Raw genomic sequence first — 24,119 nt, 5'->3', positions numbered from 1 at the left:
AGGTTTGTGTTGAATGCGAAGTCAGTTCATATATTATTTATTGTTTCGAATTAGGAGCATAAATATTAAGAAGCGTCAGGGCATCGTTTCCTGAAGTCATATCAACATGGAGCCATCTACTCATAGGATCAGCTCGAGAATTACCAAATACAGCAGAACAATTTCTGTTAATTAGGATAGCCACACCAGCCTTTTTCCCCACTGCAGGTTCAGAAAAACAGTATTTAACCCACCCCCCTACCAATTTGGCAGCCTCAATATGTGAATGGTATGTTTCTTGCAAGAAATAGACATCCACCTCCTGTTGTTTCAACAGAATCCAGCTTTTAGGCGAAGGACTGGCTCCTCCTTCACCTAAAAGCCCTTGTTTTGGATATTTGGGGCTTAGGCTTTTTTTAGGTTGATTATATGGTATAATTTTAGACGTAGTGGTGGTCTGGGCGTTTAAACAGCTGAACGTAGAGGCAGGCCATTATTTAAAAAACCCTCATTTTGGATGTTTTTTTGGATAATGGACATTTTCCCTGCTTCTACTTTCAACGTTTAAGGCCTTAGGCCAAAAGGGGACTTAGACATTTTTTTTTATTATGCCCCTCCACGGATCATAATATTCATGCAAGGGTGGCAGAAACAGGTATCAGTGGCACAGTATTTACATGGTTCAAATCCTGTTCAGCAATAGCACATCATTACCTAAGGCAATAAACTGCAGTGTGACACAGGGATCCATACTGTCTACTATTATTTTTAAATATCTACCTCAAACTTTTTTTGGTCAATGGATACAAAATTCTTTTGCTGATGATGTGTAACTACTCATACCCATTGAACCTATTCTATCCAAAGCTTTAAGTAAACTGAATGGCTATCTAACTGCAACTTAGGACTGGGCAAACAATAAACTCTACCTGAACCCAAGCACCACCTGGCAATGTGTGGCCAGTCCATTACAATGCTGGCCCCTCTCATGTCCAAATGGTGTGGATTTGGATGTTTTCTTGGGCGCACTACCAAAAATGGCCCTCTATACATGCACTTCAAAACTCCACCCAAGCTCTGACAAAACTACACCCTCTAACATGCCTATAAATGGGTCGTTTAAAAGAGCATGCTTTTTTTTTTTTTTTTTACACACACATACATGACCCATGGGGTAATTTTATAGAGGTCTTTTACATGTATAAAACCCTCAATTTCCAAAACATAGAGGGGACATTTATTTGGGACCACAGGCTATTTAAAAACTTTCCACTGTCTGATTGTTTTTTGAATTTGTACAGCTTTGTTAACACAAGCTGCTAGTTGCTGTCCCTCAGAAACTATTGTCCTAGGTGACTGCCTAGTTTGCTGAATGGTTAAAATGGCAGTATAATACCCTATAAGCCATTCACTTTTAAATATTATCATTAAGGAGTCCTTTTACCAAGCTGTAGTAGAGAGTGACCTTAGCACACTCTTATATGGGATTTTCCTGTGCGCTAAGGCCATTTATACTGCAGGAGTAAAATTACCAGTTTTCTCTTTTTTTTTGCTATATGGCCATGCATTAATGTTGCCATTAAAATAATTATCGCAAGATCACTTACTGATACCTATTTTTAGACAGTAAAGGCTCCTGCACTAATTCTGCGCTAATCAGTTACCATATGGTAATGTGGAAACATTAATTGATTAGTGCTGAAACACCCACTCTCCGCCCTCAGGCACCCCCCGTGCTAAAATAAAAAATATATTTATAATGTGCGGTTAGTGTGCCTTGGGAAATTACCATAGGATGCCTGAATGCATTCTGCAGTAAGTCCTTTTAAGCTGCAAAAAGCACACATTAGCACTTACCACAGCTTAGTAAAAGTGAGATGGCTACATTAATATAACTGGATATTAAACTATACAGAATTTTGAGTATGGATTTCCCTGATTCCCTCTCTATATTACTGGTTTAACAATTGCCAAAGATTATACTGGAATTAATTCACATTTGCAGAGAAGTGACTATATTTTATGTAAAGAAATAATCTTTCAATAGGCCTTAGCAAAAGGAAGAGGGCCTTAGCAAAAGGAAGAAAGCCAGTGCCTATCACAGTTAAACATAATCTGAGCCAAAAGGACACAAAGCAATTATCATGGTTAAACTTATACAAACTCTACTAAGCTTTGGTGCCAAAGCCCCTGAAAACTTTGCCTCAATTGCTGTGACGTCTTCCAACAAGTATGTGAATCCTGTAAGCCATAAAAACTGTTCTTGCCCTGCAGGGTGCAGGTAAGTGTCCTTTACATCCCCTTCATGACCTCACTTGACTGTATCTCATGACATTTGGCATACGGGGAGTGTAAATAACTCATGCAGGAATTGGAGGGTGACGCTGTTGTGCCATTTGGTAGAAGTTCTTTTATGCACTTGTGTAAGTGAAAACCTTTGCTCTATTGATTTTCAGTGAGTTTAAAGAGGATCTCTACATGATATTTAAAAAAAATTAGGCAAAATAAGTATGCCACAGGATAGAACTTGGCAGAGCTGCAATAAAGGGTGAGGAGATTTTCAAGTCATATGATGTTTCATCACCAACAAAAGTTTGAATTATATAGACAATGGATTTTTCTGTTACACTATATGGATACAAAAGGTGGACCAGGAAACAGCACTGAGGCATATGAGTTGTGGTGCTAGAGATAACTGTTATGAATACCCTGGACAGAAATCAATCCAAAATAAAAAAAACGCTGTGTGTGCTAGCCAGATAGGGCTAGATTTCCTATAGTGCACTATGGCCCATATTCTATATATGGTGCACAAAAAAACTAACTATGCACACTTTGTAGAATCATGCTAAGCACCAATGTGTCACATAACTTTTAGGCGCCCACATTCAGGCCAAGAAAAACCAAGCCTAAATATCTGTGCCTAACTTATGCACACTTGGAGGGGGCATAATCATAGGAAATGTCTAAGTCCGTTTTGGGCCTTAGTTGCAAGTTGCCCAAAGTCGGACACGGAAAAATGTCCATTTTCAAAAAATACATCCAACTTAAAAAAAAAAAAAAAAAAATCGTCCAACTGTACGTCTGATCACCCAGACCGCTAAGTCGTCTATCTGTATTCCCCATTTTCGTCCAAAAATTTGTCCTAGTCACAAATTCCTAGAAAAATACCTTTTGGACGTGGGAGGGGCCAGAAAAGTGATGGACTGGACACCCAGACATGGCACCAGAGTAGTGGGGTACCTTACAGGCACTGCTGTGAACTTCACAAAAATGGTCCCACATATACATCTCACTACAGCTCCCTTATAGGTCATGGTGAGCCCCCCAAAACACCCCCAGAATCTACTAGACACACTTATCTACCACCCCAATAGCCCTTATGGCTGCATGAGTCTGACCTTGGTACCGGGAAAGATGGTACCGGGAAAGGTGCTGATAAAGGACCGCATAATTGATCACCTAGACAGACACAATCTGATGAGGACCAGCCAGCACAGCATCAGCAAAGTAAGATCTTGCTTGATGAACTTACTGCACTTCTTCGAGGGAATGCACAGGAAGATAGGAAGGGTGACCCAGTCCCCGGAGCTACGTAAAAATAAACTTTTTTTTTTTTTAGAAGAACGACAATCAATTAAGAAAACAACAAAACGCAGCGACCGCGTCGAAAGTAGGACACAGCCGCGGCGACAGAAGGCAAAAGCAGAGCACAATTTTCCACAGGGCTTCTGGCTCCGCGGATGAAATTGAACTGAGGACCACGAGGTGGGGATGCGCCCTCTAGTGGGCAGGAAGGCTAGCACATGCGTGGTGCAGTGTGCAAACTTGAAACTTCAATCAAGTTTGCTTGAAAAGCTGTCCGCGCGAGGGCTCCGTAGATGACGTCACCCACATGTGAGAATATCATGCCTGCTTGTCCTGGGATAAATCTGGATTTTCAGAAGGCGTTCGAAAAAGTACAGCATTAACGACTACTTCAAAAAATTGTGAGCCAAGGAATCGAGGGTGAAATACTCAAGTGGATTAAAAACTGGTTGGTGGATAGGAAACAGAGAGTGGGGGTAAATGGACAATACTCAGACTGCAAAATATTGCATCATGAGTAGAGTGCCGCAGGGTTCGGTGCTTGGGCCCGTGCTCTTCAACATATTTATAAACGACCTGGAAATTGGTACGACGAGCGAGGTGATTAAATTTGCAGATGATACAAAGTTATTCAGAGTAGTGAAGACACAGAAGGATTGCAAAGACCTGCAACGTGACATAAACATGCTCGAGAAATGAGCCACAACATGCAAATGAGGTTTAACATGGATAAGTGTAACAAAAATCTTATACACGAATACAGGATGTCTGGTGCAGTACTCGGAGAGACCCCCCAGGAAAGAGACTTGGGAGTATTGGTCGACAAGTCAATGAAGCCGTCCGCGCAATGTGTGGTGGCGGCGGCAAAAAGGGCAAACAGAATGCTAGGAATGATTAAGAAGGGGATCACAAACAGATCAGAGGTTATCATGCCGCTGTACCGGACCCCCACCTGGAATACTGCATCCAACGTTGGTCACCGTACATAAAGAAGGACATTGTACTACTCGAAAGGGTCCAGAGAAGAGCAACTAAAATTGTTAAGGGGCTGGAGGAGTTGCCGTACAGTGAGAGATTAGAGAAACTGGGCCTCTTCTCCCTTGAAAAGAGGAAACTGAGAGGGGACATGATTGAAACATTCCAAGATAATGAAGGGAATGGACTTAGTAGATAAAGACAGGTTGTTTATCCTCTCCGAGGTAGAGAGAATGAGAGGGCACTCTCTAAAGTTAAAAGGGGATAGATTCCGTACAAACGTAAGGAAGTTCTTCTTTACCCAGAGAGTGGTAGAAATCTGGAACGCTCTTCCGTAGGCTGTTATAGGGGAAAACACCCTCTAGGGATTCAAGACAAAGTTAGACAAGTTCCTGCTGAACCAGAACGTATGCAGGTATGGCTAGACTCAATTAGGGCACTGGTCTTTGACCTAAGGGCCACTGTAGGAGCGGACTGCTGGGCACGATGGACCACTGGTCTGACCCAGCAGCGGCAACTCTTATGTTCTTAGTACAAAAGGGTTTTGGGGGGTTTTGAGGGATGCACGTTTCATCATGAATGCAGTGATTAGAGTGGCTTATGGGCCTGGGTCGTCCTCTCTATGGTTCACTAACCCACCCCCAAGACCACTTAAGCCACCTCTGTGCAGCTCTACTAGGCTTTCCTATGCCAAGCTGCCAGATGCTGATGTACTGGAGGCAGGTATGTAAAGTTGTTATTATGATTTTTATAGCGGGGGGGGGGGGGGTGTCGGTCAGTGATCACTGGGGCAGTGTGGGGGAGTCTGTACTTTGTGTCTGCAGTGCTTATCTGGTCACTTTGGATGCCTTCTTGTGACTTAGTACGACAAAGACCTCCTTTCCTCCCTCCCTCTCTCCATTCTGTGTCCCTCCCTCCCTCTCTCCATTCTGTCCCAAGTTTGTGCCCCCCACTTCCACCTCCTGCTACCTTCCAGCTGCACTTGCTTCTCTTCACAAAACCGCAGGCAGCAGCTCCTACACATGGCCTGCAGATGACCTGGAAGCCTTCCCTCTGATGTTAGACACAGGTCGTGTGTAGGAGCCACTGCCCGTGGCTTTGTAAAGAGAAACAAGTGTGACTGGAAGGCAGCAGGAGGAGGGAGCCAACCAGAACAGGTAAACACCCATGGGAGGGAGGCACAAACTTGGGACACAGAATGGAGGGAGGGAGGGAGAGGGGTATGTTAGGACCCGGAAGGAGGGAGCACAAACTTCAGATACAGAATGGAAGGAAGAAAGAAAGAAAGGAGGGAGAGGCATAAACTTGGGACACAGAATGGAGGGAGGGAGAGGGGTATGTTAGGACCCGGAAGGAGGGAGCACAAACTTCAGATAAAGAATAGAAGGAAGAAAGGAAGGAAGGAGGGAGAGGCATAAACTTGGAACACAGAATGGAGGGAGGGAGGGTGGGCAGCATAAACTTGGGACATAGGATGGAAGGAGTGAAGGAGAGATGCTGAGGTTAGGGAGAGAATAGAAAGGGAGAAATATTGGGCATGAGTGTCTGAGTGAAAGAGACGTTGTACGTGGGGAAATGAAGAAAGAGGAGAATTGGGCATAGGGAGGGAGAGAGAATTATTGGCACTGAGGTAGAGATACATGGAAAAGAGAGAAGTGAGAGGAAGAAATATTGGACGGGGTGGTGGAGAGGGAACAGTGGGACACATGGAAAGGGATGCAAGAGGGGCATCAAGAGGTAGAGAAGTTGGGAAGAATACTAGGATCAGACTTTGGGAGGGAAAAAGAAAGTTTTCCACTGCTCTGTGCTCAGAGGGAATGCTTCCGGGTCAGCTGGGTATACTATATAGGAAATGCTTTGTGACGAGAACCAAGTATGTAAGTGTAAACCTCCTATTTTTTTTCTATTTAAACTATAGTACTTTATTTTGAAGACTGTTTCTTTCATGTTTAATATTTTTATAGACTATGTACTGTACAGGAGAACATAAATACACACAGATTCTTACATGATCTGAGTTGCATACAAATTCAACTTAAGGATGTTTTTTAAAACAGAACTCGTTTTTAACCCGGGGACTGACTACCTGTATTGCTTTCTGTCGTACAACCATATTATATATACAGGGACTTTTTCTGTCACTAGTGGGCTCACAGTCTAAGCTTTTTCTTTGTACCTGGGGCAACAAAGGGTTAAGTGATTCACCCAGTATTACATAGAGACACAGTGGGAACTGAACCCTGTTTCCCTGGTTTTCAACTCACTGCATTAATCAATAGGCTATTCCTTCATACATAGGAGAGATCAAAAGAGGTTTGACAAATTCCCGGAGCAAAAGTTTATAAAATATTAGCTTGGTACAGATGGTAAAGCTACTTTTTATCCCTAAAATTGAGCTATGAGAAACTAATCTACTTCTGGGATCTGCTGGGTGCTTGTGACCTGAACAGGCCATTGTTAGAAACAAGATGCAAGACTTGGAGTTGCTCTGATTCAGCATCACTTATCTTATATACTTATGATCTTTTAGCATGAACTTGGTAACCCCTTACTGCCTTCTTTTCAGATCCCTCCCCTGTATATGGTAAGACTCAGCTGTATATCTTGTTATTTTTAGTATGAATGAATACAAGGGCCTTAAAGTGCATGTCAAAGTTAACTGAATAGGCCTCTAGAAAAAGAAATAACATTATGAACCTGATTTTGTAACAAGACACCTACAGTATGAGAAAATTCCAAAAAAAGCACCTATTTAAGCCTATTTTTAAAAAGAAGCAAAGGTACCTTGTGTGTTTATAAAATAGGCTTCAAGAACTAGCCCTAATAGAACACAAAAACAGATGCACAAATATACACCTACTCTGAAAATGGTGTGAATATCTCCCTGTACTCTGTACTTGCACCCATGTATTTATAAAATGCATGTGGACAGACATTGCAAGCAACTTCACCCCTGCTCCACTCAAACCTTGCCCCTATGAATACTTACATACAGCACACATAGTATACACCGCCTTGATTGTCAAATTGTATATGTGCCTAGCCTATACAGCTGTTTAATTTTATAAAGGCCTTTTCTACTTGTAAAGCCTGTTTACACATGGAAAAAATACCTTCAATATTGCTTGGTAGAATGCCTTTTACTAAGGAATGTAAGACATTGCCTTGACTTGACAGGATCATACAGGTATGTTCACTACACTCCTAAATTCTCCAGATACTAAGTACACGTTTACTGTAAATAAATATAACCCAGATCTTTCAGAATCTGAAAAGAACCCGATTAATCAGCTGATTCTCAAAATTTTATCAAATGTTCATGTGCTTTTTTTTTTTTTTTTCCTTTTTCTAAATAAGTTTCAATGGAAACATATTTTTATATATTTTGAAATGAAAGAAAAATTTACCCTGATACAGAAGTGAAGTGGGACTTGCTTACATGGAAAACATTTTTCTGATTTGAAGAAGGTTACCTTGAAAGTTAATCAAATCAAGCACTAAGTTAGTCCAATAAAAAAGGTATCGCTTTTATTTCTTTTGTTTTATCTATTTCTATATATTATCTTAAAAAGTGGACTAACAAGGCTACCACACCATTTCACTCACGGGAAACATGGAAAGATAAATTTGATTTCGTTAGGCTTCCTATTATAGGATATCGGTGATACTAGTCTTGTGAGTCTTCCTTTGACACTTGAGTTAATAAGGACATGTAGATTTGGGACTGAAAACCGGATCACCTGATTAGCACCATCAAAGGAATTTGCCGGACCTGCGCAGATTTTTGTTTTTGACTGCTCCGCTTTAATTCTTCCGCTGTTTGTATAGCTTTATCAGCTCACTTAAAAACAACCAAACGGCTTTTATCCAGTCCCTGCATGAACCTGGCTCAGCTCTCCGGTGACTCGAAGCAGGGTCTAAACCAGGGGTGTCAAAGTCCCTCCTCGAGGGCCAAAATCCAGTCGGGTTTTCAGGATTTCCCCAATGAATATGCATTGAAAGCAGTGCATGCACATAGATCTCATGCATATTCATTGGGGAAATCCTGAAAACCGGACTGGATTGTGGCCCTCGAGGAGGGACTTTGACACCCCTGGTCTAAACCAGTGGTTCCCAACCCTGTCCTGGAGGACCACCAGGCCAGTCGAGTTTTGGGGATAGCCCTAATGAATATGCATGAGAGAGATTTGCATATAATGGAGGTGACAGGCATGCAAATCTACTCCATGCATATTCATTAGGGCTATCCCCAAAACCCGACTGACCTAGTGGTCCTCCAGGACAGGGTAGGGAACCACTGGTCTGAAGGACCCACGAACCTCTACAAATGCAGAAAGCAAGAGCGCGCAGTGAAAGCATCAATCACGCTCTTATCTCTTCCCGGGTCGAGCTACCTTGTGCAGGAGATGCTGCTTCGTCAGACTCGGAATCGCTATTTTGTTCCATACCCAACTTATAAATTAACTGAAAGAACTTAGTAACGCGGAGGATCCTGGAAAGTCTTTCGCTCTGCTCAAACTGGGCACGAGCTTATGCGCGATCAAACCTCGCTCCGGATCCACAGGTACATAGTCTGCCGAGAGCCCGCAGCGAGAGAGTTAACAGGGGGGGGGGGCACAGGGAGTAGGGGGAAGAACACAGTTGCCATAGTAACCGCTCGACTGTTCCGGCAGCCTTGGATCGTACCATCAAGCTGACGGACGCGGGGGAAGGCGGGAGGTGCTGAAGGCAGAAACAAATGTTAGCAAACGTCACCTGGCCTCTAGCCGGCTGTATCGAAGTGCGGCAAAGTCGGAACTAAAGCTGGCTTAGAGCGGCTGCGCGTAAAGTCCCGAAAAGAAGAGCCTCGGTTCTTTTTAACTTCGGCCTCCCCCCCTCCCCTTTCCCATTCTCGAGGAAGTGGGGGGGCGTTGGAGGGAGCTGGCGCGAGGCTGCCCGCGGACCCGGCCTTTCCTCTTCATCTCCTCCCTCCCCTTTCGGCAGGCGGAATGCGGGCGGCCCTCAGCTGCTCGATTTGAAAAAAAAAAAAAAAAGCCCTTTCGAGACAAAGGCAGCAGGAAACCGCCGTCGGCTCCGCGAGCTGCAGCCTGAAGCGGGGGTGGGGGGGGAGGGGAAAGCTGTAACCGACTGAAACTGTCTCGCGCGCGCACCCTCGGACTAGATTCCCGCCGCTTCCTTCAGAGACTCGGTCGGGCTGCGGCGGCCGCCGCCACCACCACCGCCGCCGGAAACGGGGGGGGCAGGGCCTCGGGACCCAGTCCCCCCTCCCCCCAGCCGGGGCCTTTCCTGACACGAAGGCGCACGAGCCCCCCCCCCTCCCCCGCCGGCCGGAAGAGAATGCCCGGGGCCTGGGAGCAGCGGCGAGGAAGCGGACGAGCGAAGCGACGCTGAAGCCGAGCGGCCCCTGTCGCGGGGGATGTGAAGCCGCCGAGCACCGCTATCCCGGCCGGGCGCGAGGAAGATGGAGACTCACATCTCGGGCCTGTTCCCCGAACTGCTCGCCATGATCTTCAGCTACCTGGACGTGCGGGACAAAGGGCGGGCGGCGCAGGTGTGCGCGGCCTGGCGCGACGCCGCCTACCACAAGTCGGTGTGGCGGGGCGTGGAGGCCAAGCTTCACCTGCGCAGGGCCAACCCGTCGCTCTTCCCCAGCCTGCAGGCCCGGGGCATCCGGCGCGTGCAGATCCTGAGCCTGCGCCGCAGCCTCAGCTACGTGATCCAGGGCATGCCCGACATCGAGAGCCTGAACCTGAGCGGCTGCTACAACCTGACCGACAACGGCCTGGGCCACGCCTTCGTGCAGGAGATCGGCTCGCTGCGGGCCCTCAACCTGAGCCTCTGCAAGCAGATCACCGACAGCAGCCTGGGCCGCATCGCCCAGTACCTCAAGGGGCTGGAAGTGCTGGAGCTGGGCGGCTGCAGCAACATCACCAACACGGGCCTGCTGCTCATCGCCTGGGGGCTGCACGGCCTCAAGAGCCTCAACCTGCGCAGCTGCCGCCACGTCTCCGACGTGGGCATCGGGCATCTGGCCGGCATGACGCGCAGCGCGGCCGAGGGCTGCCTGGGCCTGGAGCAGCTCACGCTGCAGGACTGCCAGAAGCTCAGCGACCTGGCACTCAAGCATATCTCCCGGGGACTGGCGGGCCTGCGCGTGCTCAACCTGAGCTTCTGCGGGGGGATCTCGGACGCGGGGCTGCTGCACCTGTCGCACATGGGCAGCCTGCGGAGCTTGAACCTCCGCTCCTGCGACAACATCAGCGACACCGGCATCATGCACCTGGCCATGGGATCCCTTCGGCTTTCGGGCCTGGACGTGTCCTTCTGCGACAAGGTGGGCGATCAGAGCCTCGCTTACATCGCCCAGGGACTGGAAGGCCTCAAGTCGCTCTCCCTCTGTTCCTGCCACATTAGTGACGATGGCATTAATCGCATGGTGCGCCAGATGCACGGGCTGCGCACCCTTAACATAGGGCAGTGCGTCCGCATCACGGATAAGGGACTCGAGTTGATTGCTGAGCACCTAAGCCAGCTTACCGGCATTGATCTGTACGGCTGTACCCGCATCACCAAGAGGGGTCTGGAGAGAATCACGCAGCTGCCCTGCCTCAAGGTGCTTAATCTGGGCCTTTGGCAGATGACTGAGAGCGAGAAGGTCAGGTGAGAGTGCCCGACAGATTCTCCCAGGGATGCTTCAGAAAATAAAAAAAGGAACTTCTGGAAACCATCTATTGCAACAGACACAAGCAAAACCTCTCCCCCCGGCAAGGAGGGGAGAAAGGTTTTTGTGTGGTTAGAGGACTTCAAGAATTTGCAGCTTCATTTTCTGCTCTTTTGTTTTTAATTTAACTAGTGTGGCAACTAAATGTATGGCACCCACATAGTACAAAAAGCTTTCCTCTTACCAGCCTGTAACTTAGTGGCTTGATTTACTAAGCATTTCCCCCATAGACACAGAATGGGGGAAAAGGCCTTAATAAATGATGCCCTAAAAAGTGTGCATCTTGTCTGTTACAGGACTTTGGTATGTTTTTGGTTTGAATGGAACTGAAGTTGCTGTTTTTAATGGAATTTTTAAGTATCATTTCTGCTGAATATATCCTGTCTACATGTCTGGCTACCTCGTTTTAATTTGTTATTCTGGAATTATCACAAGAAAGATCTCAAGAAACATTTTTTGTGCCTAGACTGGAAAGATAACACATGGGTTTGTAAAGTTATATATATACATATTATATAAATATATATATATATATATTTTATTTTTAAGTTTCAGAATGTGCTCAAGCTCTGCATTTAGCCTATTTGTGTCTCTCCAGTGCAACTTGAGGGTTCAGCTGTTTCTGAATCTTTTTAATTTATAGCACAAACCTGAAAATTTATACTGAAAGGATTGAGCTATTTTTAACAGAAACTAGCTGTGAGTTTACCAGTATTGTACAATATTATATATGCAAATACCACAACCCATAGTTCGCTGAAGAAAAATGACAGAATTAGGCTTTCTGTTGGAAGGAGAGAGAGAACAGGCCTGAGGGCTGTAATGTGAAGGGGGATGGGAATTTCTGTATCTTTTCTTTGTTCTGTGGACAAAATGCAGCTTGTTGAGGGATTTTGATGGAAAAAAAAGCTACCACAAGTTTCAAAACTACTTGGCCTTTTCTATTAATGTTTCCTTTAAACTGTTTCTTGGTTAGTTTTACTTTTATGTGGATTCTTTTGAGCATCCCCACAGTAACAGGGCCAGAGACCATGGAGTTAAACCCAGAACCCTGTGCATTAATTGTATTGTTTGTGAATTTGTATAAAAATAACAGATCCTCTTAAAACATTTTATATTCTTACAGTAAAAGGTTAAAAACTGATATTTATATAATAAAAGAGGAAATATGAAGTATGTTTTTGAGAAATTGGTGTACATTGAATTATTTTTTTAAGCTTTTGTCAGAATGAATAAATTAGGAATAGTTTTCTTTCCAAGAGGCAAGTAGCATCAGGCATCTTTGGCCTCCAGATTGCTTCATTTCTTGATATAGAAGATCTCTGTTCTTTTTAACCCAGCATGAGCCATTACTAACTTAAGGATCTTAGGGGTATAGTTATCATCGTGTTATTTTACCACCAACTTATGCCACTTTAGCATCGAGTCCCATTTTATGCAAGAGTTATAACGGGTTAATAATAAAATAACATGTCTCAATGGTAGTTCACTTTAATAACTCCCTATTATGAATTGCATATTTTAAAATACTGAGCATTTAAATGGGACCTGAAGGAAAGAACTCATTTGTACAATATTGTGAAACTATTTTGAAACTGAATCCATCTGTGTGAAAAATAATAAGGAATGGACAATTCATTTGTAAGGGTCCAAGCTTCTATTTCAAAGATTCCTTTTCCCTTGTTTGAAGAGGAAGGAGGGAGGAAGATAGTGTTAGAAAGGAGCAGAAACCATTGTTCGGGAAAGTTGAAAGCATCAGAACAGGCCTTGCTTGCTCAGTCATGCATAGTGAATTGTGCAGTGTGAGGGTCCCTGTGGAGAAGGGGAGGGCTGATCTTCCCTTCCTTCTTTTTAACATTCTTATCCAGGCCTGACCGACCATATTTTAAGCTGCTTTTTTTTCCATGCAGCAGCATCAGGAGGAGGAGGAGGGGTGGCCTAAAGTTCTTAAATATTTGCATTTTAAGCATTGTTAATTTTAAAGCTGGACACTATTGTGAAATTATGTCATTAACCAGCATCCTTAGCACTAAACTGAACTGTTCAGCATAGTTGTCATCAAGACTATGTAAGTGAAACATAGAGGAGGACTTTTTCAGTTATAAAAATATTTTGTAGACTATACAATACAATACATGAGTTTTCAATTCTTAGTTTTTCAGTGAATGCAGAAATCTCTCAGACTGTGATTAACATTTGATGGGAACTTATGGAATAAGGTTGGTGCTTTAGTGCATCTCCAGCTTTAGGTATATATATTTATGCAACTGTTGATTTATCTTATATATTAGAGTTAAAGAAAGTTTTGGATCTACTGAGTTCAGCCTTCTGGCTGTGTCTGCTCAGATAAATTCACCTTTCTTCTCAGCTTAGAGCTGGAACATATTGTTCAGGTTTTGGTACAAACTTCCTCGAGAACCTGATGACAGTTCTGTGTTTAAATAAAAGCATCAGGACTGAATTATTGTTAGAAACCAGTAGACTGTTATTGCCATTAGAAAGGGAGTAGTGTTAACGCTTTATTTTTTAGGCAGGCTAAGACCAAGGTAGATGGGTAGAGCCCAATCACTAGGCTAACAAATGTTTTGATAAGGTGACCTTGCAGCTAACTTGTATGAAAACACAGTAGTTGACAGTAGTTTTGTTTTGGGATGTGAAACACTGCTATGTGCAAGGAAGGGAATCGGAATGTCTAGGAGCTTTAAGTTCCTGTACAGTGAATACTTGTTGCTAAGTGTAAAGGTTGTTAGTACAATCCAGGCCTACCCTGGGTCACCCCTTGCATTCCAGGAAGGAAAGATTTGCTTTTAGTTTAAGTGAGAGGTACTGTACTGAATTCAGGTATATGCAAGTGGTAGAGGATTTTCTTCTGTTGGCTCGCTATGTGTTCCTATAAAATCATAGTTACTTTGGTCATGTACTAGAGTCTCGATAGATTGTGGCTGTTCTGCCCCATCTTTCCTTTAAGCAATTAAGCTAGCCATTCCCAAACCTGTCCTGGGAGAAAACCTGACTGGCTGGTGTTCTTCCAGGACAGGTTTGGGAATGACTAAATTAAGCAGTTGCTCTCTTAAGAACATAACAACTGTACTGTATGGCTGATCATCTAGCCTAATATCCTGTCTCAGCAATGTCCAATCCAGGTCACAAGTACCTGCCAGAAACTGAAATAGTTAAAATATTTTAGGGCTCTGATATAGCCAAGCCTCCCTCCCCCAAATAGAGGCACTGGCTACAGCTTTGGCTGGTGGGAGTCCCCAAGTCCTGTCAGCAGAAGACCCCTTCTCACTAAACCAGGCAGGTGTTGATGCACCCTGCGGATGCTTGTTTTTTTTTCTGAAACTGAGCATGCAGGAGGGAGGCCTGCCCCACATATGCTCAGTTTTACCAAGAATCAAGCCTGCACATTTGGAGACAGGGACGCTTCAACTTGTGGTGCTGCCAACTGCCTGGTGCTGTGAAAAGGTTTTTGCTGGTGGGGCTTGGGGATCCCTGCCAGCTCAACTATGTAGGTGCTGAGATAGAGCAAAATTTTGTACCTCCCCCACTTTGGGCTCAGCTTCCCCCCTCCAAATCTGAGTTCTGACTAAACACCTGTTTTAGGGAGAGTAGATGAACTATTAGAGAGTGCTCAGTAAAAAGCAGCAATTCTGGGCCAGAAACAAGTGACTTATCAAGGAGGCTGTAGCCTGAGATGAAGAGCATAAGGATACCTTCAGTACTCACCACTCAATTTCTGCCTGAGATAAAATTCTCTTCTTAATTTTATTTTGTTAAAAAACATGAGAATATTTCTTAGCCATATACACTGGCATTCAAAGCTGTCTCTCAAAAGGTGGATGTCTTTAGCCTGGTTCTGGCTGTGAGGACCAATAATGTTTACTTTTAAATGTTTTGAAGTTTATATGGTGAGCACCATTTGTATTTTTTAGGTGGTACCTTCAGTTTGTTTTTGTGCTTCAACCAAACAGTTCAGTGCCTTTATGGAGCTACTCTTTGAAAAAAAATAGGATAAAGACTACGGGTTAGGAAACTGAAAAAAAAAGTGGGATTCCTAATAGCAGCTATTGGAAGGCTTGTTGCTGGGCTATGCTGCACAATATATTCAGTGTTTACTAGGATAAGTTTCAAGTTTTATTTAAAATTTGATAAATCGCTTAATCTTAATACAAAGTGATGAACAACTCTAAAATAATAATACATCATCAAAGTCAGGAAGTCAGTACAAATAACAGACAGATCACATAACAAACAGGACCAAAAGGGAAATGGGGATAGAAATACAATGTATGATAGTAAATGAGACGAGTAAGGGATATAACAATAGGGAGGGATTATAAAAATCGAAAGCTGGAATTAAAAAGAGTGACCTAACTATAAAAAACTAGCAGTCAAAAGCATCTTTAAAAAGAAAACATTTTAACTTGCTTTTAAACCTATCAATGAGATGTTCTTCTTCCCTTATGTGTATTGGGAGGGAATTTCCACAGTTGCAGAGCGACAACTGAAAAAATATATTGTCTCCGTGTATTAAGGGATTTGAGAGAAGGAACAACCAGCAAATGTTGATCATTAGATCTTAATGATCGGGTGAGGGCATAGGGTATTAAAACTCAACAAAGGAAAGAGTTTTATAAAGTATTGATTTAAGGCTTAGTAGACATATCTTGTAAGTTATTCAATGTGCCACCAGAAGCCAATGAGATTTTTTGAGGAGTGGTGAAACATGGTCAAATTTCTTTGCTTTCCATATGAGTCTGATAAGATGTACCATGAGGAGACACAATTGGGGGTAAAAAATCATGTCTGTTGATACTGAGATGCTAAGAGATTGTTGCAGAGAAGATGCCCTTTAATCCTGCAGTAACTGAAAGGGGTCCCTAATTTATAGTAAACCTGACTGCTTTCTTTGACAGTCAAACTGAAACGTGAAGAATATTTAGAAACATACCTGAATTTGCATGCTAAACTGCCATTAGTCGGTGCCAACATTTATGGATCTGCCAAAAGCTGGTGGTAAGTGCTTGTGCCTAAAGTCAGGCATGAAATGTGCACTGAACTAGTATTCTATAAAAGCAGGGGTTCTCAACCAAGCACTAGAGACACACCAAGCTGGTCATACTCATAATGAATATGCATGAGAGAGATTTGCATGTACTGTTTTCATTGTATGCAAATTGATCTCGTGTATTTATTGCGGATATCTTGACGGGGTTGAGAACCCCTGCTGTAAAGAGCACTCTGCAGTAGTGCTGCCCGATTCAAATTGATTCACCAATTCACTTCGGTTGAATCGATTCAAATCAATTTGTTTTTGGGGAAAAAAAAAATCGAACTTACCAATTCATCGGGCCCCTTGCTAGAGAACCATTCTGGCTTTCCCTCTGCCACCGGAGTCCTTGCTTCTGATGTAACTTTACAGACCAGAAGTTACATCAGAAGCAAGGACTTCGGTGGCAGAGGGAAAGCCAGAATGGATCTCTGCGTGCAGATCAGCGGCAGCAATGCTCTCTCCTTCCCGGCCAGAAGTATTTCTCTTCTCATCCCCGGCCAGGCAAAAGTGGCAGTAGCAAATGCAATTCACTGTCCTGCCGCTACTCCAGATGTCTTTTCTCCATTCGGCCGCAGTGGAGAGAAGACGCAAGGCGTGGTGGCAGGAGTGGATCGCTACATCACTACTGTCACCGGCAACATGTAGCGTCAAAATAAAGGTAGATGAGGAGAGATGGACTTGGGGGAGTTGGTGGACGGAAGTAATGAACTTGGTGGAGGGGGAGATAGACTTGGGGGAGATCATGGAGAGGGGAGATGGTAGACTAGGGAGGGATGGGGGAGATGAACTTGGGGGATATCATGGAGAGGGCAGATGGAGGGATAGAAGAAATAATGGATCTAAAAACAGGAGAGAGAGGGAGATGGTGGACAATGAGATTTAGGGAAGGAAGGAACAGAAAGGGAGAGAAGTTGGACACAAGGGATGGTGTAGGGGGGGATATAGATACTGGATAGGAGGGTAGTTAGAGAAAGGGAGAGCTGGTGGACCATGGGGTGGTGGGGAAGGAGGGAGAGATGCTGGATGAAAGGGTAGTAGAGAAATGGGGGATGTGGGGATGGTGGGGTCCATTGCTGCAGCTATGGGAATAGAGAAAAAAAAAGAACACTGCCAGACCTCCAGGAAATGGAAGGGGAGGACAGAGATGGAAGATGGATGGTTACCACAGAGAAAGAAGAAAATGACAAATGGGCAAGAGACCCTGGCAAGCAAGTTATCAGAAGACGTTTGTCGCAGAGCCTGGGACCAACATGATTTGAATAATGATCAAATAACAAAAGGTAGAAGAAATACTTTTATTTTCTGTTTTGTGATTACAATGTGTCAGATTTGAAATTTGTATCCTGTCAGAGCTGGTATTAGACCGCAATTGTGAGCTAGGATTCAACAGAGAGGAAAAGTCTTTTTTGTTTGTTTATTTTGTTTACACCACAGTGCCAGTGTGGGTAGGAAAAGGCAAAGGGGGTGAAGAGGCTATAAAATAAACCCAACAGGATGTTTGGAAAAAAACATCCAATTGGGCAGGAAAATCGAATCTAAAAATCAATTCACTAGGCTGAATTGAAATATTTTTTCCTGAATCGGGCAGCACTACTCTGCAAGTCTGCAGAGCACCTTTTACAGAATACTAGCTTAGCATGGCTCATCCCACTGCATAACTTGGGGCATAATATGGTGAATACCTCCCATAGTAGGGTGGAAGAAAGAGAGAAACTCAAAAGTACAAATTACAAAGAAACAAAAAAAGCATAAAGGGCCTTCAAGTTCTGGGTGATTGTACTGGGGACCTGACGTGGGCCATATTTTGGAATCTACACCTGCATCAGGGGTCAAAAAGACTGGCTGTTTAATATAAAAGATCAGAGTATTAAGATCACATAAAATATTTTGCCCAAACTGGTGAGAAAGAAACACATTGAGTTGCAACAGTCAATCTGGCTCCTATTTTTGTTTTTTGTCACACCAGATAGAGCGTGTTCCTTTCTCACCAGTTTGGTCAAAGTGTTGGAATATAAAGACTCTTTGTGCTTTATTTTGCTTCTTTTTCATTGTGGGGTTGGAAAGAATTAGATGGGCCATGATCCATATGCTCTGTTTAAGAAGTGTGACCTCGGTACAGACTAAAATCAATACTTAATGAATATTTTTCTACCTTTTTTAATATAATTACGCATTCCTTGTTTTAACCTAAGTGTAAAGCAGTCTTAAACACAAAGAGGTGGCCACTAAAAATTTAGATATCACAACTATAAATTGTAGGTAAGTTTTCTGATTGATTTTTTTTTTTTTTTTTTTAAATTGGTGATTCATGTTATGAGCTGGGACTAAAACCTGAGATTGTGCCCTAGATATTGCTGAAAGAAAAGTGACTCCTGGGGCAGAAGGGTTTGTGGTGGATTTGAAAGCATCTAGGACCAAATGCTCTATATATTGTCTAAAAAATATTGGTTTAGTGCTACACTTACCCCTCCGCGGTTTCGACACTCGCGATTTTACATATTCACGATTTTTTGGTTGGAGGGGATACCCCCCCCTTTAATTTAGCACGTTCCCGCCTCTCTCAGCCTTCCTCCCGGCCTTACCTGGTGGTCTAGCGGGCTTTCGGGGCAGGAGCGATCTTCCTATGCTCCTGCCCTGTGTAGATCGCCAATAGGAAATGGCTGCCATGAGCTCCCGTCGTAGTCTTGAGAGACTACGGGAACTCACGGCAGCCATTTCCTATTGGCGATCTGCATGGGGCAGGAGCATAGGAAGATCGCTCCTGCCCCAAAAGCCTGCTAGACCACCAGGTAAGGCCAGGATGCCGGGGGGAGGGAGGCGGGGGTGGGTCAGAGCCGGATGAGAAGTTATTTGCGTTTTTTCTCAATTCGTGGTCTGGCTCTGCCCCTATCCCCCGTGAATACCGAGGGAGAAGTGTATTCTGTAAACTGCCTCCAGCGTTATGTGCAGTTTATAGAATACATGTAGTGCCAGTCCATGTGATTAACGTTTATGCTAATGAAAATCAGGCATAAATGCCTGCACCTCAATTGTGTTTGAATTGGGTGTATTCTGTAACAGTGCACCTAAATTTTAGGAATACCCATGACCTGTCCATGCTGACCACTTTAGAGAATAAGCTTAAAGTTGTGCATGGAAATTCTAATTAGTGCCAATAATGGCTTGTTAATGTGTGTGCAACTCTAGTTATATAGAATCTGGGGGCTAGTGCCTTGGCAATGGCAGTGTGATGCACACTGCTTTTTGTAGAAAGACTGGAAATGGGAAAAAAGTGTTACTAACTGAAGCATAACGTGAAAATATAGGAACAGACTACACCAACTGCGAAGGATCAAACTCTTCCAGAAATAGACTTAGCCCAGCTGCTCTATGCCTACGTACTCTGTAGGCTAGACTACTGCCAACTCCCTATTCAGTGGAATCACTGCAAGAGACCTAAAACTCCTTCAAAAAGTCCAGAATTCAACAATTTGGCTCCTATACAACCTCGGCTTCCATGACCCTATTACTTCAGCGCTCCATGCAGCCCACTGGTTACCAGTCAAAAGTTGTTACATCTTCAAAATGACCCACAAGAGATCCCACCAAAAAAACACCTACTTACATACCATCCAAACTGTACCCATACACCCCTAAACGCCCCCTCCGCTCAAAAGCAGAACAAAGGCTCAGCATTCCCGCAGGGAGATCCCGCCAGATGAGCACAACACGTAAACACTCCTACAGCCATTTCCTCCCTCAGCTATGGAACCTAATCTACCGTATTTTCACGTAGATAACGCGCACCTGTGTAAAACGCGCACACGGGTATAGCGCGCGAAAAACACAAATTTATGTACAGAAATTTTTATATACCGTGCACACCCGTATACCGCGCATGCTGCCCGACTCTCCTTTCGCCCGCCCCGACTCTCTGGCCACCACGACTCTCCTCTCCCCCTTGAAGTCCTGTCCCTACCCTGAAAGCCTGATGCCCCCCGATGTCTGATTCACCCCCCCCCCCGCAGGACCGCTTGCACCCCCACCCCAAAGGACCGCTCGCACGCACCCGCACTCCCACCCCGAAGGACCGCTCGCACACACTCCCACCCGCACCCCCACAGCCTCCCGACCCCCCCCCCCATCATGTAGAAGCTCCTACTGGTGTCCTGCTGCTTCCTCTTGGCGGTCCCGACTCCCCGACACGATCGGGGCAAGAGGGAGCTCAAGCCCTCTTGCCCCAGCCAACTGCGGCACCCCCGACACAATTGGGGCAAGAAGGAGCTCAAGCCCTTTTGCCCCCCCAACTCCCCGACACGATCGGGGCAAAAGGGAGCCCAAGCCCTCTTGCCCCGCCGACTCCCCGACAATATCGGGCCAGGAGGGAGCCCAAGTCCTCCTGGCCCTGGCGACCCCCACCCCCCGCTAGTTGTTCGGGCCAGGAGGGAGCCCAAACCCTCCTAGCCACGGCGACCCCCACCCCGCACTACATTACGGGCAGGAGGGATCCCAGGCCCTCCTGCCCTCGACGCAAACCCCCCTCCCCCCAATGACCGCCCCCCCAAGAACCTCCGACCGCCCCCCCAGCTGACCCTTGACCCCCCTGGCCGACCCCCCCACCCCCCTTCCCCGTACCTTTGTGTAGTTGGCCGGACAGATGGGAGCCAAACCAGCCTGTCCGGCAGGCAGCCAACGACGGAATGAGGCCGGATTGGCCCATCCATCCCAAAGCTCCGCCTACTGGTGGGGCCTAAGGCGCCTGGGCCAATCAGAATAGGCCCGGGAGCCTTATGTCCCTCCTGGGGACGGGGCCTTGGGCACATGGTCGGGTCGGCTGGGGGGGCGGTCGGAGGTTCTTGGGGGGGGGGCGGTCATTGGGGGGAGGGGGGTTTGCGTCGAGGGCAGGAGGGCCTGGGATCCCTCCTGCCTGTAATGTAGTGCGGGTGGGGGTATGGGGTCGCCGTTGCCAGGAGGGTTTGGGCTCCCTCCTGGCCCGAACAACTAGCGGGGGGGAGGGGTGTCGCCAGGGCCAGGAGAACTTGGGCTCCCTCCTGGCCTGATATTGTCGGGGAGTTGGGGAGTCGGCGTGGCAAGAGGGCTTGGGCTCCCTTTTGCCCCGATCGTGTCGGGGGTGCCGCGGTTGGCTGGGGCAAGAGGGCTTGAGCGTGCGTGCGAGCGGTCCTCGGGGTGGGGGTGCGGGTACGTGCGAAGGGTCCTTCGGGGTGGGGGTGCGAGCGGTCCTGCGGGGGGGGGGGTGAATCGGACATCGGGGGGGGGGGGGGAACTAGGTAAAAAAAATTTTGTACAACGCGCTCACGCGTATAACATGCAAGGGTATGCGCAGTACGTAAAAACCACGTATAACGCGCGCGTTATATGCGAGAAAATACGGTAATCTTCCATTTGTGAGTCACACAAACCTACTCAAGCTACCCACACAGATAAGATCACTAGACTCACTAATGTCCTTCCGTAGAGCAATGAAGACCTTCCTCTTCCAATAACAGGGCCTCAACTGAACAACTTCCTCAATTTACTCTCCAATTATTCTTTGCTATGACTAGGCTGGACTCTCGAATAGTTCTGTAGTTGTCTAAATGTAACCTAATTGGTGTCATGACTATTCTGTTCTTAAATTGATTGTGAATGTCAAATTGTAACTGTTCTGAACTTCTAGGAAAACTGGATAAAAATCGAAATATATAAAATAATGACTTGTCATTGGAAAAAAATGGGAGAATATATACTAAACAAGTTCCTAATAGCTATTTAAGCATACCTGATTACTATTCATTGTATTGTAAACTACTTTGGGTGAATCTCCATGAAAAAGGCAGTTAATAAATCCAAATAAATAGTTCTAGCAGATTCTAGAAAGTGGGAGGAAGCAATGCTGAATACACAAATAAGTATATCAAACGCTTATCTCTCTTCCCCAACAACTTGTTAATATAACTTTCAAAATCCCTTTGCAGAACCTTGGGTTGATTTTATGGTGTTAAAAAGCGGAACAGAAGGCAGAGGTATTGACTTCATAAAATGCTGTGAACACATGCTACTTTACAAAGGCCCAGACTTGCATACACTTCTCCCCAGAGGCCTGCATAGGACCTTCTGCTGCTGATTCCGGTCCTCTGCATCAAAAATGAATGTTCATTTTGAATGTGACTAATACAGCATGGTAACACAACGATTCAGATTTTCTTCCATATTATCTCTCCCTTTTATTATGCTACTAGCCTCAGATTCTCAGAAAAAGCCATTTTACTTTGCTCTTTCACCCTGGCCAACTGGTCTCAGATTCTCATAGCTCAGGGCCACATAAGTTGATGACTGAGAGGTATGCTATCACTGTAAGACATTCACATTTGGAATATAATTTAACATATAAGCCAACAGCATAAAAATGAAAGGTGGCAAAAGTGGGGGAATTTGCACACACATTTTTCCAAACAGTTGTATTCTTAGAAGGGAATGACAAAACAGAATTCTAATTATATAAGAAATTAAATTACAGAGATAAAAATAATTCAGCAAAGGAGATTGATGCAGATAAACCTAAAGGGGGAAAGGTGTCTTTCTGAGGAGTTATCGATCGAAGGTGGGAGGGTATTTACTGAATGCTGGCTAGTCAGAAATCTTTCCTTTCTACAAACACCATCTAATAACAGAGGAAGAAGTGATAGAAGCCAAATCTTTATCCATCACTATCCTTGCAAGTTTAAGCCTAGCATGGAATTTCTAAATTAATATGACCTGTCCATCATCCCTTCTTGTCTCCTTTGCAACAGATTTCTGCTTGACTGGTAATGCCAGCAAATTCCCTTCCTTCGAAATAATCCTAGTTAATCTGGTTTACACTTTAAACAAAGACATGTCAAATTTTTTCTCCATTCAACTTCTGTGGCCATCAAACATTTCCCATGTCAGATAACCGAGTGCAGCCAGCCATTTACGGAGTAAAGAAAAGAAAATAAATTCAAGACATTTCTGTAAAAACAGAATATCTTAGACACTAATATACTGCTGTAAAATGAAGTTAAAATTTTAGATGGAAAAATTGAATTCAATGCCTTGGTTTCTAAATTGTCTCTACAAATTAGCATGTTACTCAACATGTCTACTAATATTCTGAACATTAAAGGACCTTTGTATTAAGCTATATTAGGGGCTAACATGCCTCACACAGCTTAAAATGGCATACTGCAGGACACGCTTAGGTATTCCTACAGTAAGGACCTGATTCTATAAACGGAATCTCCTAGATACCATTTGGCGTAGTTATTAATCATCCGCTAGGCACCATTTATAGAACTGCGCCATGTGGTGACTGGCAGGCATTGAATCCTTAGATGCGCTGCCATTTAGGCTTGGGTTTTCTTGGCCTAAATGAGTGCACCTATAAATGCCTAAGTCAAAATTCAAGCGCTTTTTAAAAAGCTTTCTGTATAAGGACGCATTCAAAACAGCAAAACTCACCAATTACTAAACCTTTAGACCTTTATCAATCTTTCGAGCAGGTCGCCAAATTATTCTTTTTTTTTCTATGTGTTCCCACCATATGTGTTCTTCCCTAAATGTTTCTTTTCTTTCTTTAAAGATTGTAGTTCATCCCTCTTGCCTTTTGTACCAGTTTGTTTCAGAACATATATAATTTGTATCCAATGTCTTGTCCTCCCCTTTTTTTAACAAATTGTTATACGCATTGAAATATATGATATTACATAGATAACAAATCTTAATAAACCTTGAACTTGAAACTACGCCCAAAATTTGCTCCAAACACGTCTACTTGCTGTTAGGTGCCTCAGTGTAGACGCCTAC

The 24,119-nt window shown here is 44.6% G+C and overlaps 2 protein-coding genes across 3 annotated transcripts in view; one reads left to right on the top strand and one right to left on the bottom strand.

Moving 5' to 3' along the window:
* WNT5B (Wnt family member 5B) overlaps positions 1-24,119 on the bottom strand; it is a 244,454-nt gene that overhangs the window by 143,970 nt on the left and 76,365 nt on the right. The window lies entirely within an intron of this gene.
* On the top strand, positions 9,250-13,581 carry FBXL14 (F-box and leucine rich repeat protein 14). The gene has a single exon (XM_033951682.1). It carries the CDS (start codon positions 10,004-10,006, stop codon positions 11,204-11,206), a length of 1,203 nt encoding a protein of 400 aa, XP_033807573.1. The 5' UTR covers positions 9,250-10,003; the 3' UTR covers positions 11,207-13,581.

The sequence above is a fragment of the Geotrypetes seraphini genome, chromosome 7, assembly GCF_902459505.1.
Source record: "Geotrypetes seraphini chromosome 7, aGeoSer1.1, whole genome shotgun sequence".
Classification (NCBI taxonomy): Eukaryota; Metazoa; Chordata; class Amphibia; order Gymnophiona; family Dermophiidae; genus Geotrypetes; species Geotrypetes seraphini.
The sequence above is the reverse complement of the archived record's forward strand: the minus strand, read 5'-3'. Positions and strand labels throughout refer to the sequence as shown.

What these genes read in the sequence shown, in the direction of transcription:
- FBXL14 (XM_033951682.1), top strand. Translation starts at nt 10,004, where the DNA reads ATGGAGACTCACATCTCGGGCCTGTTCCCCGAACTGCTCGCCATGATC.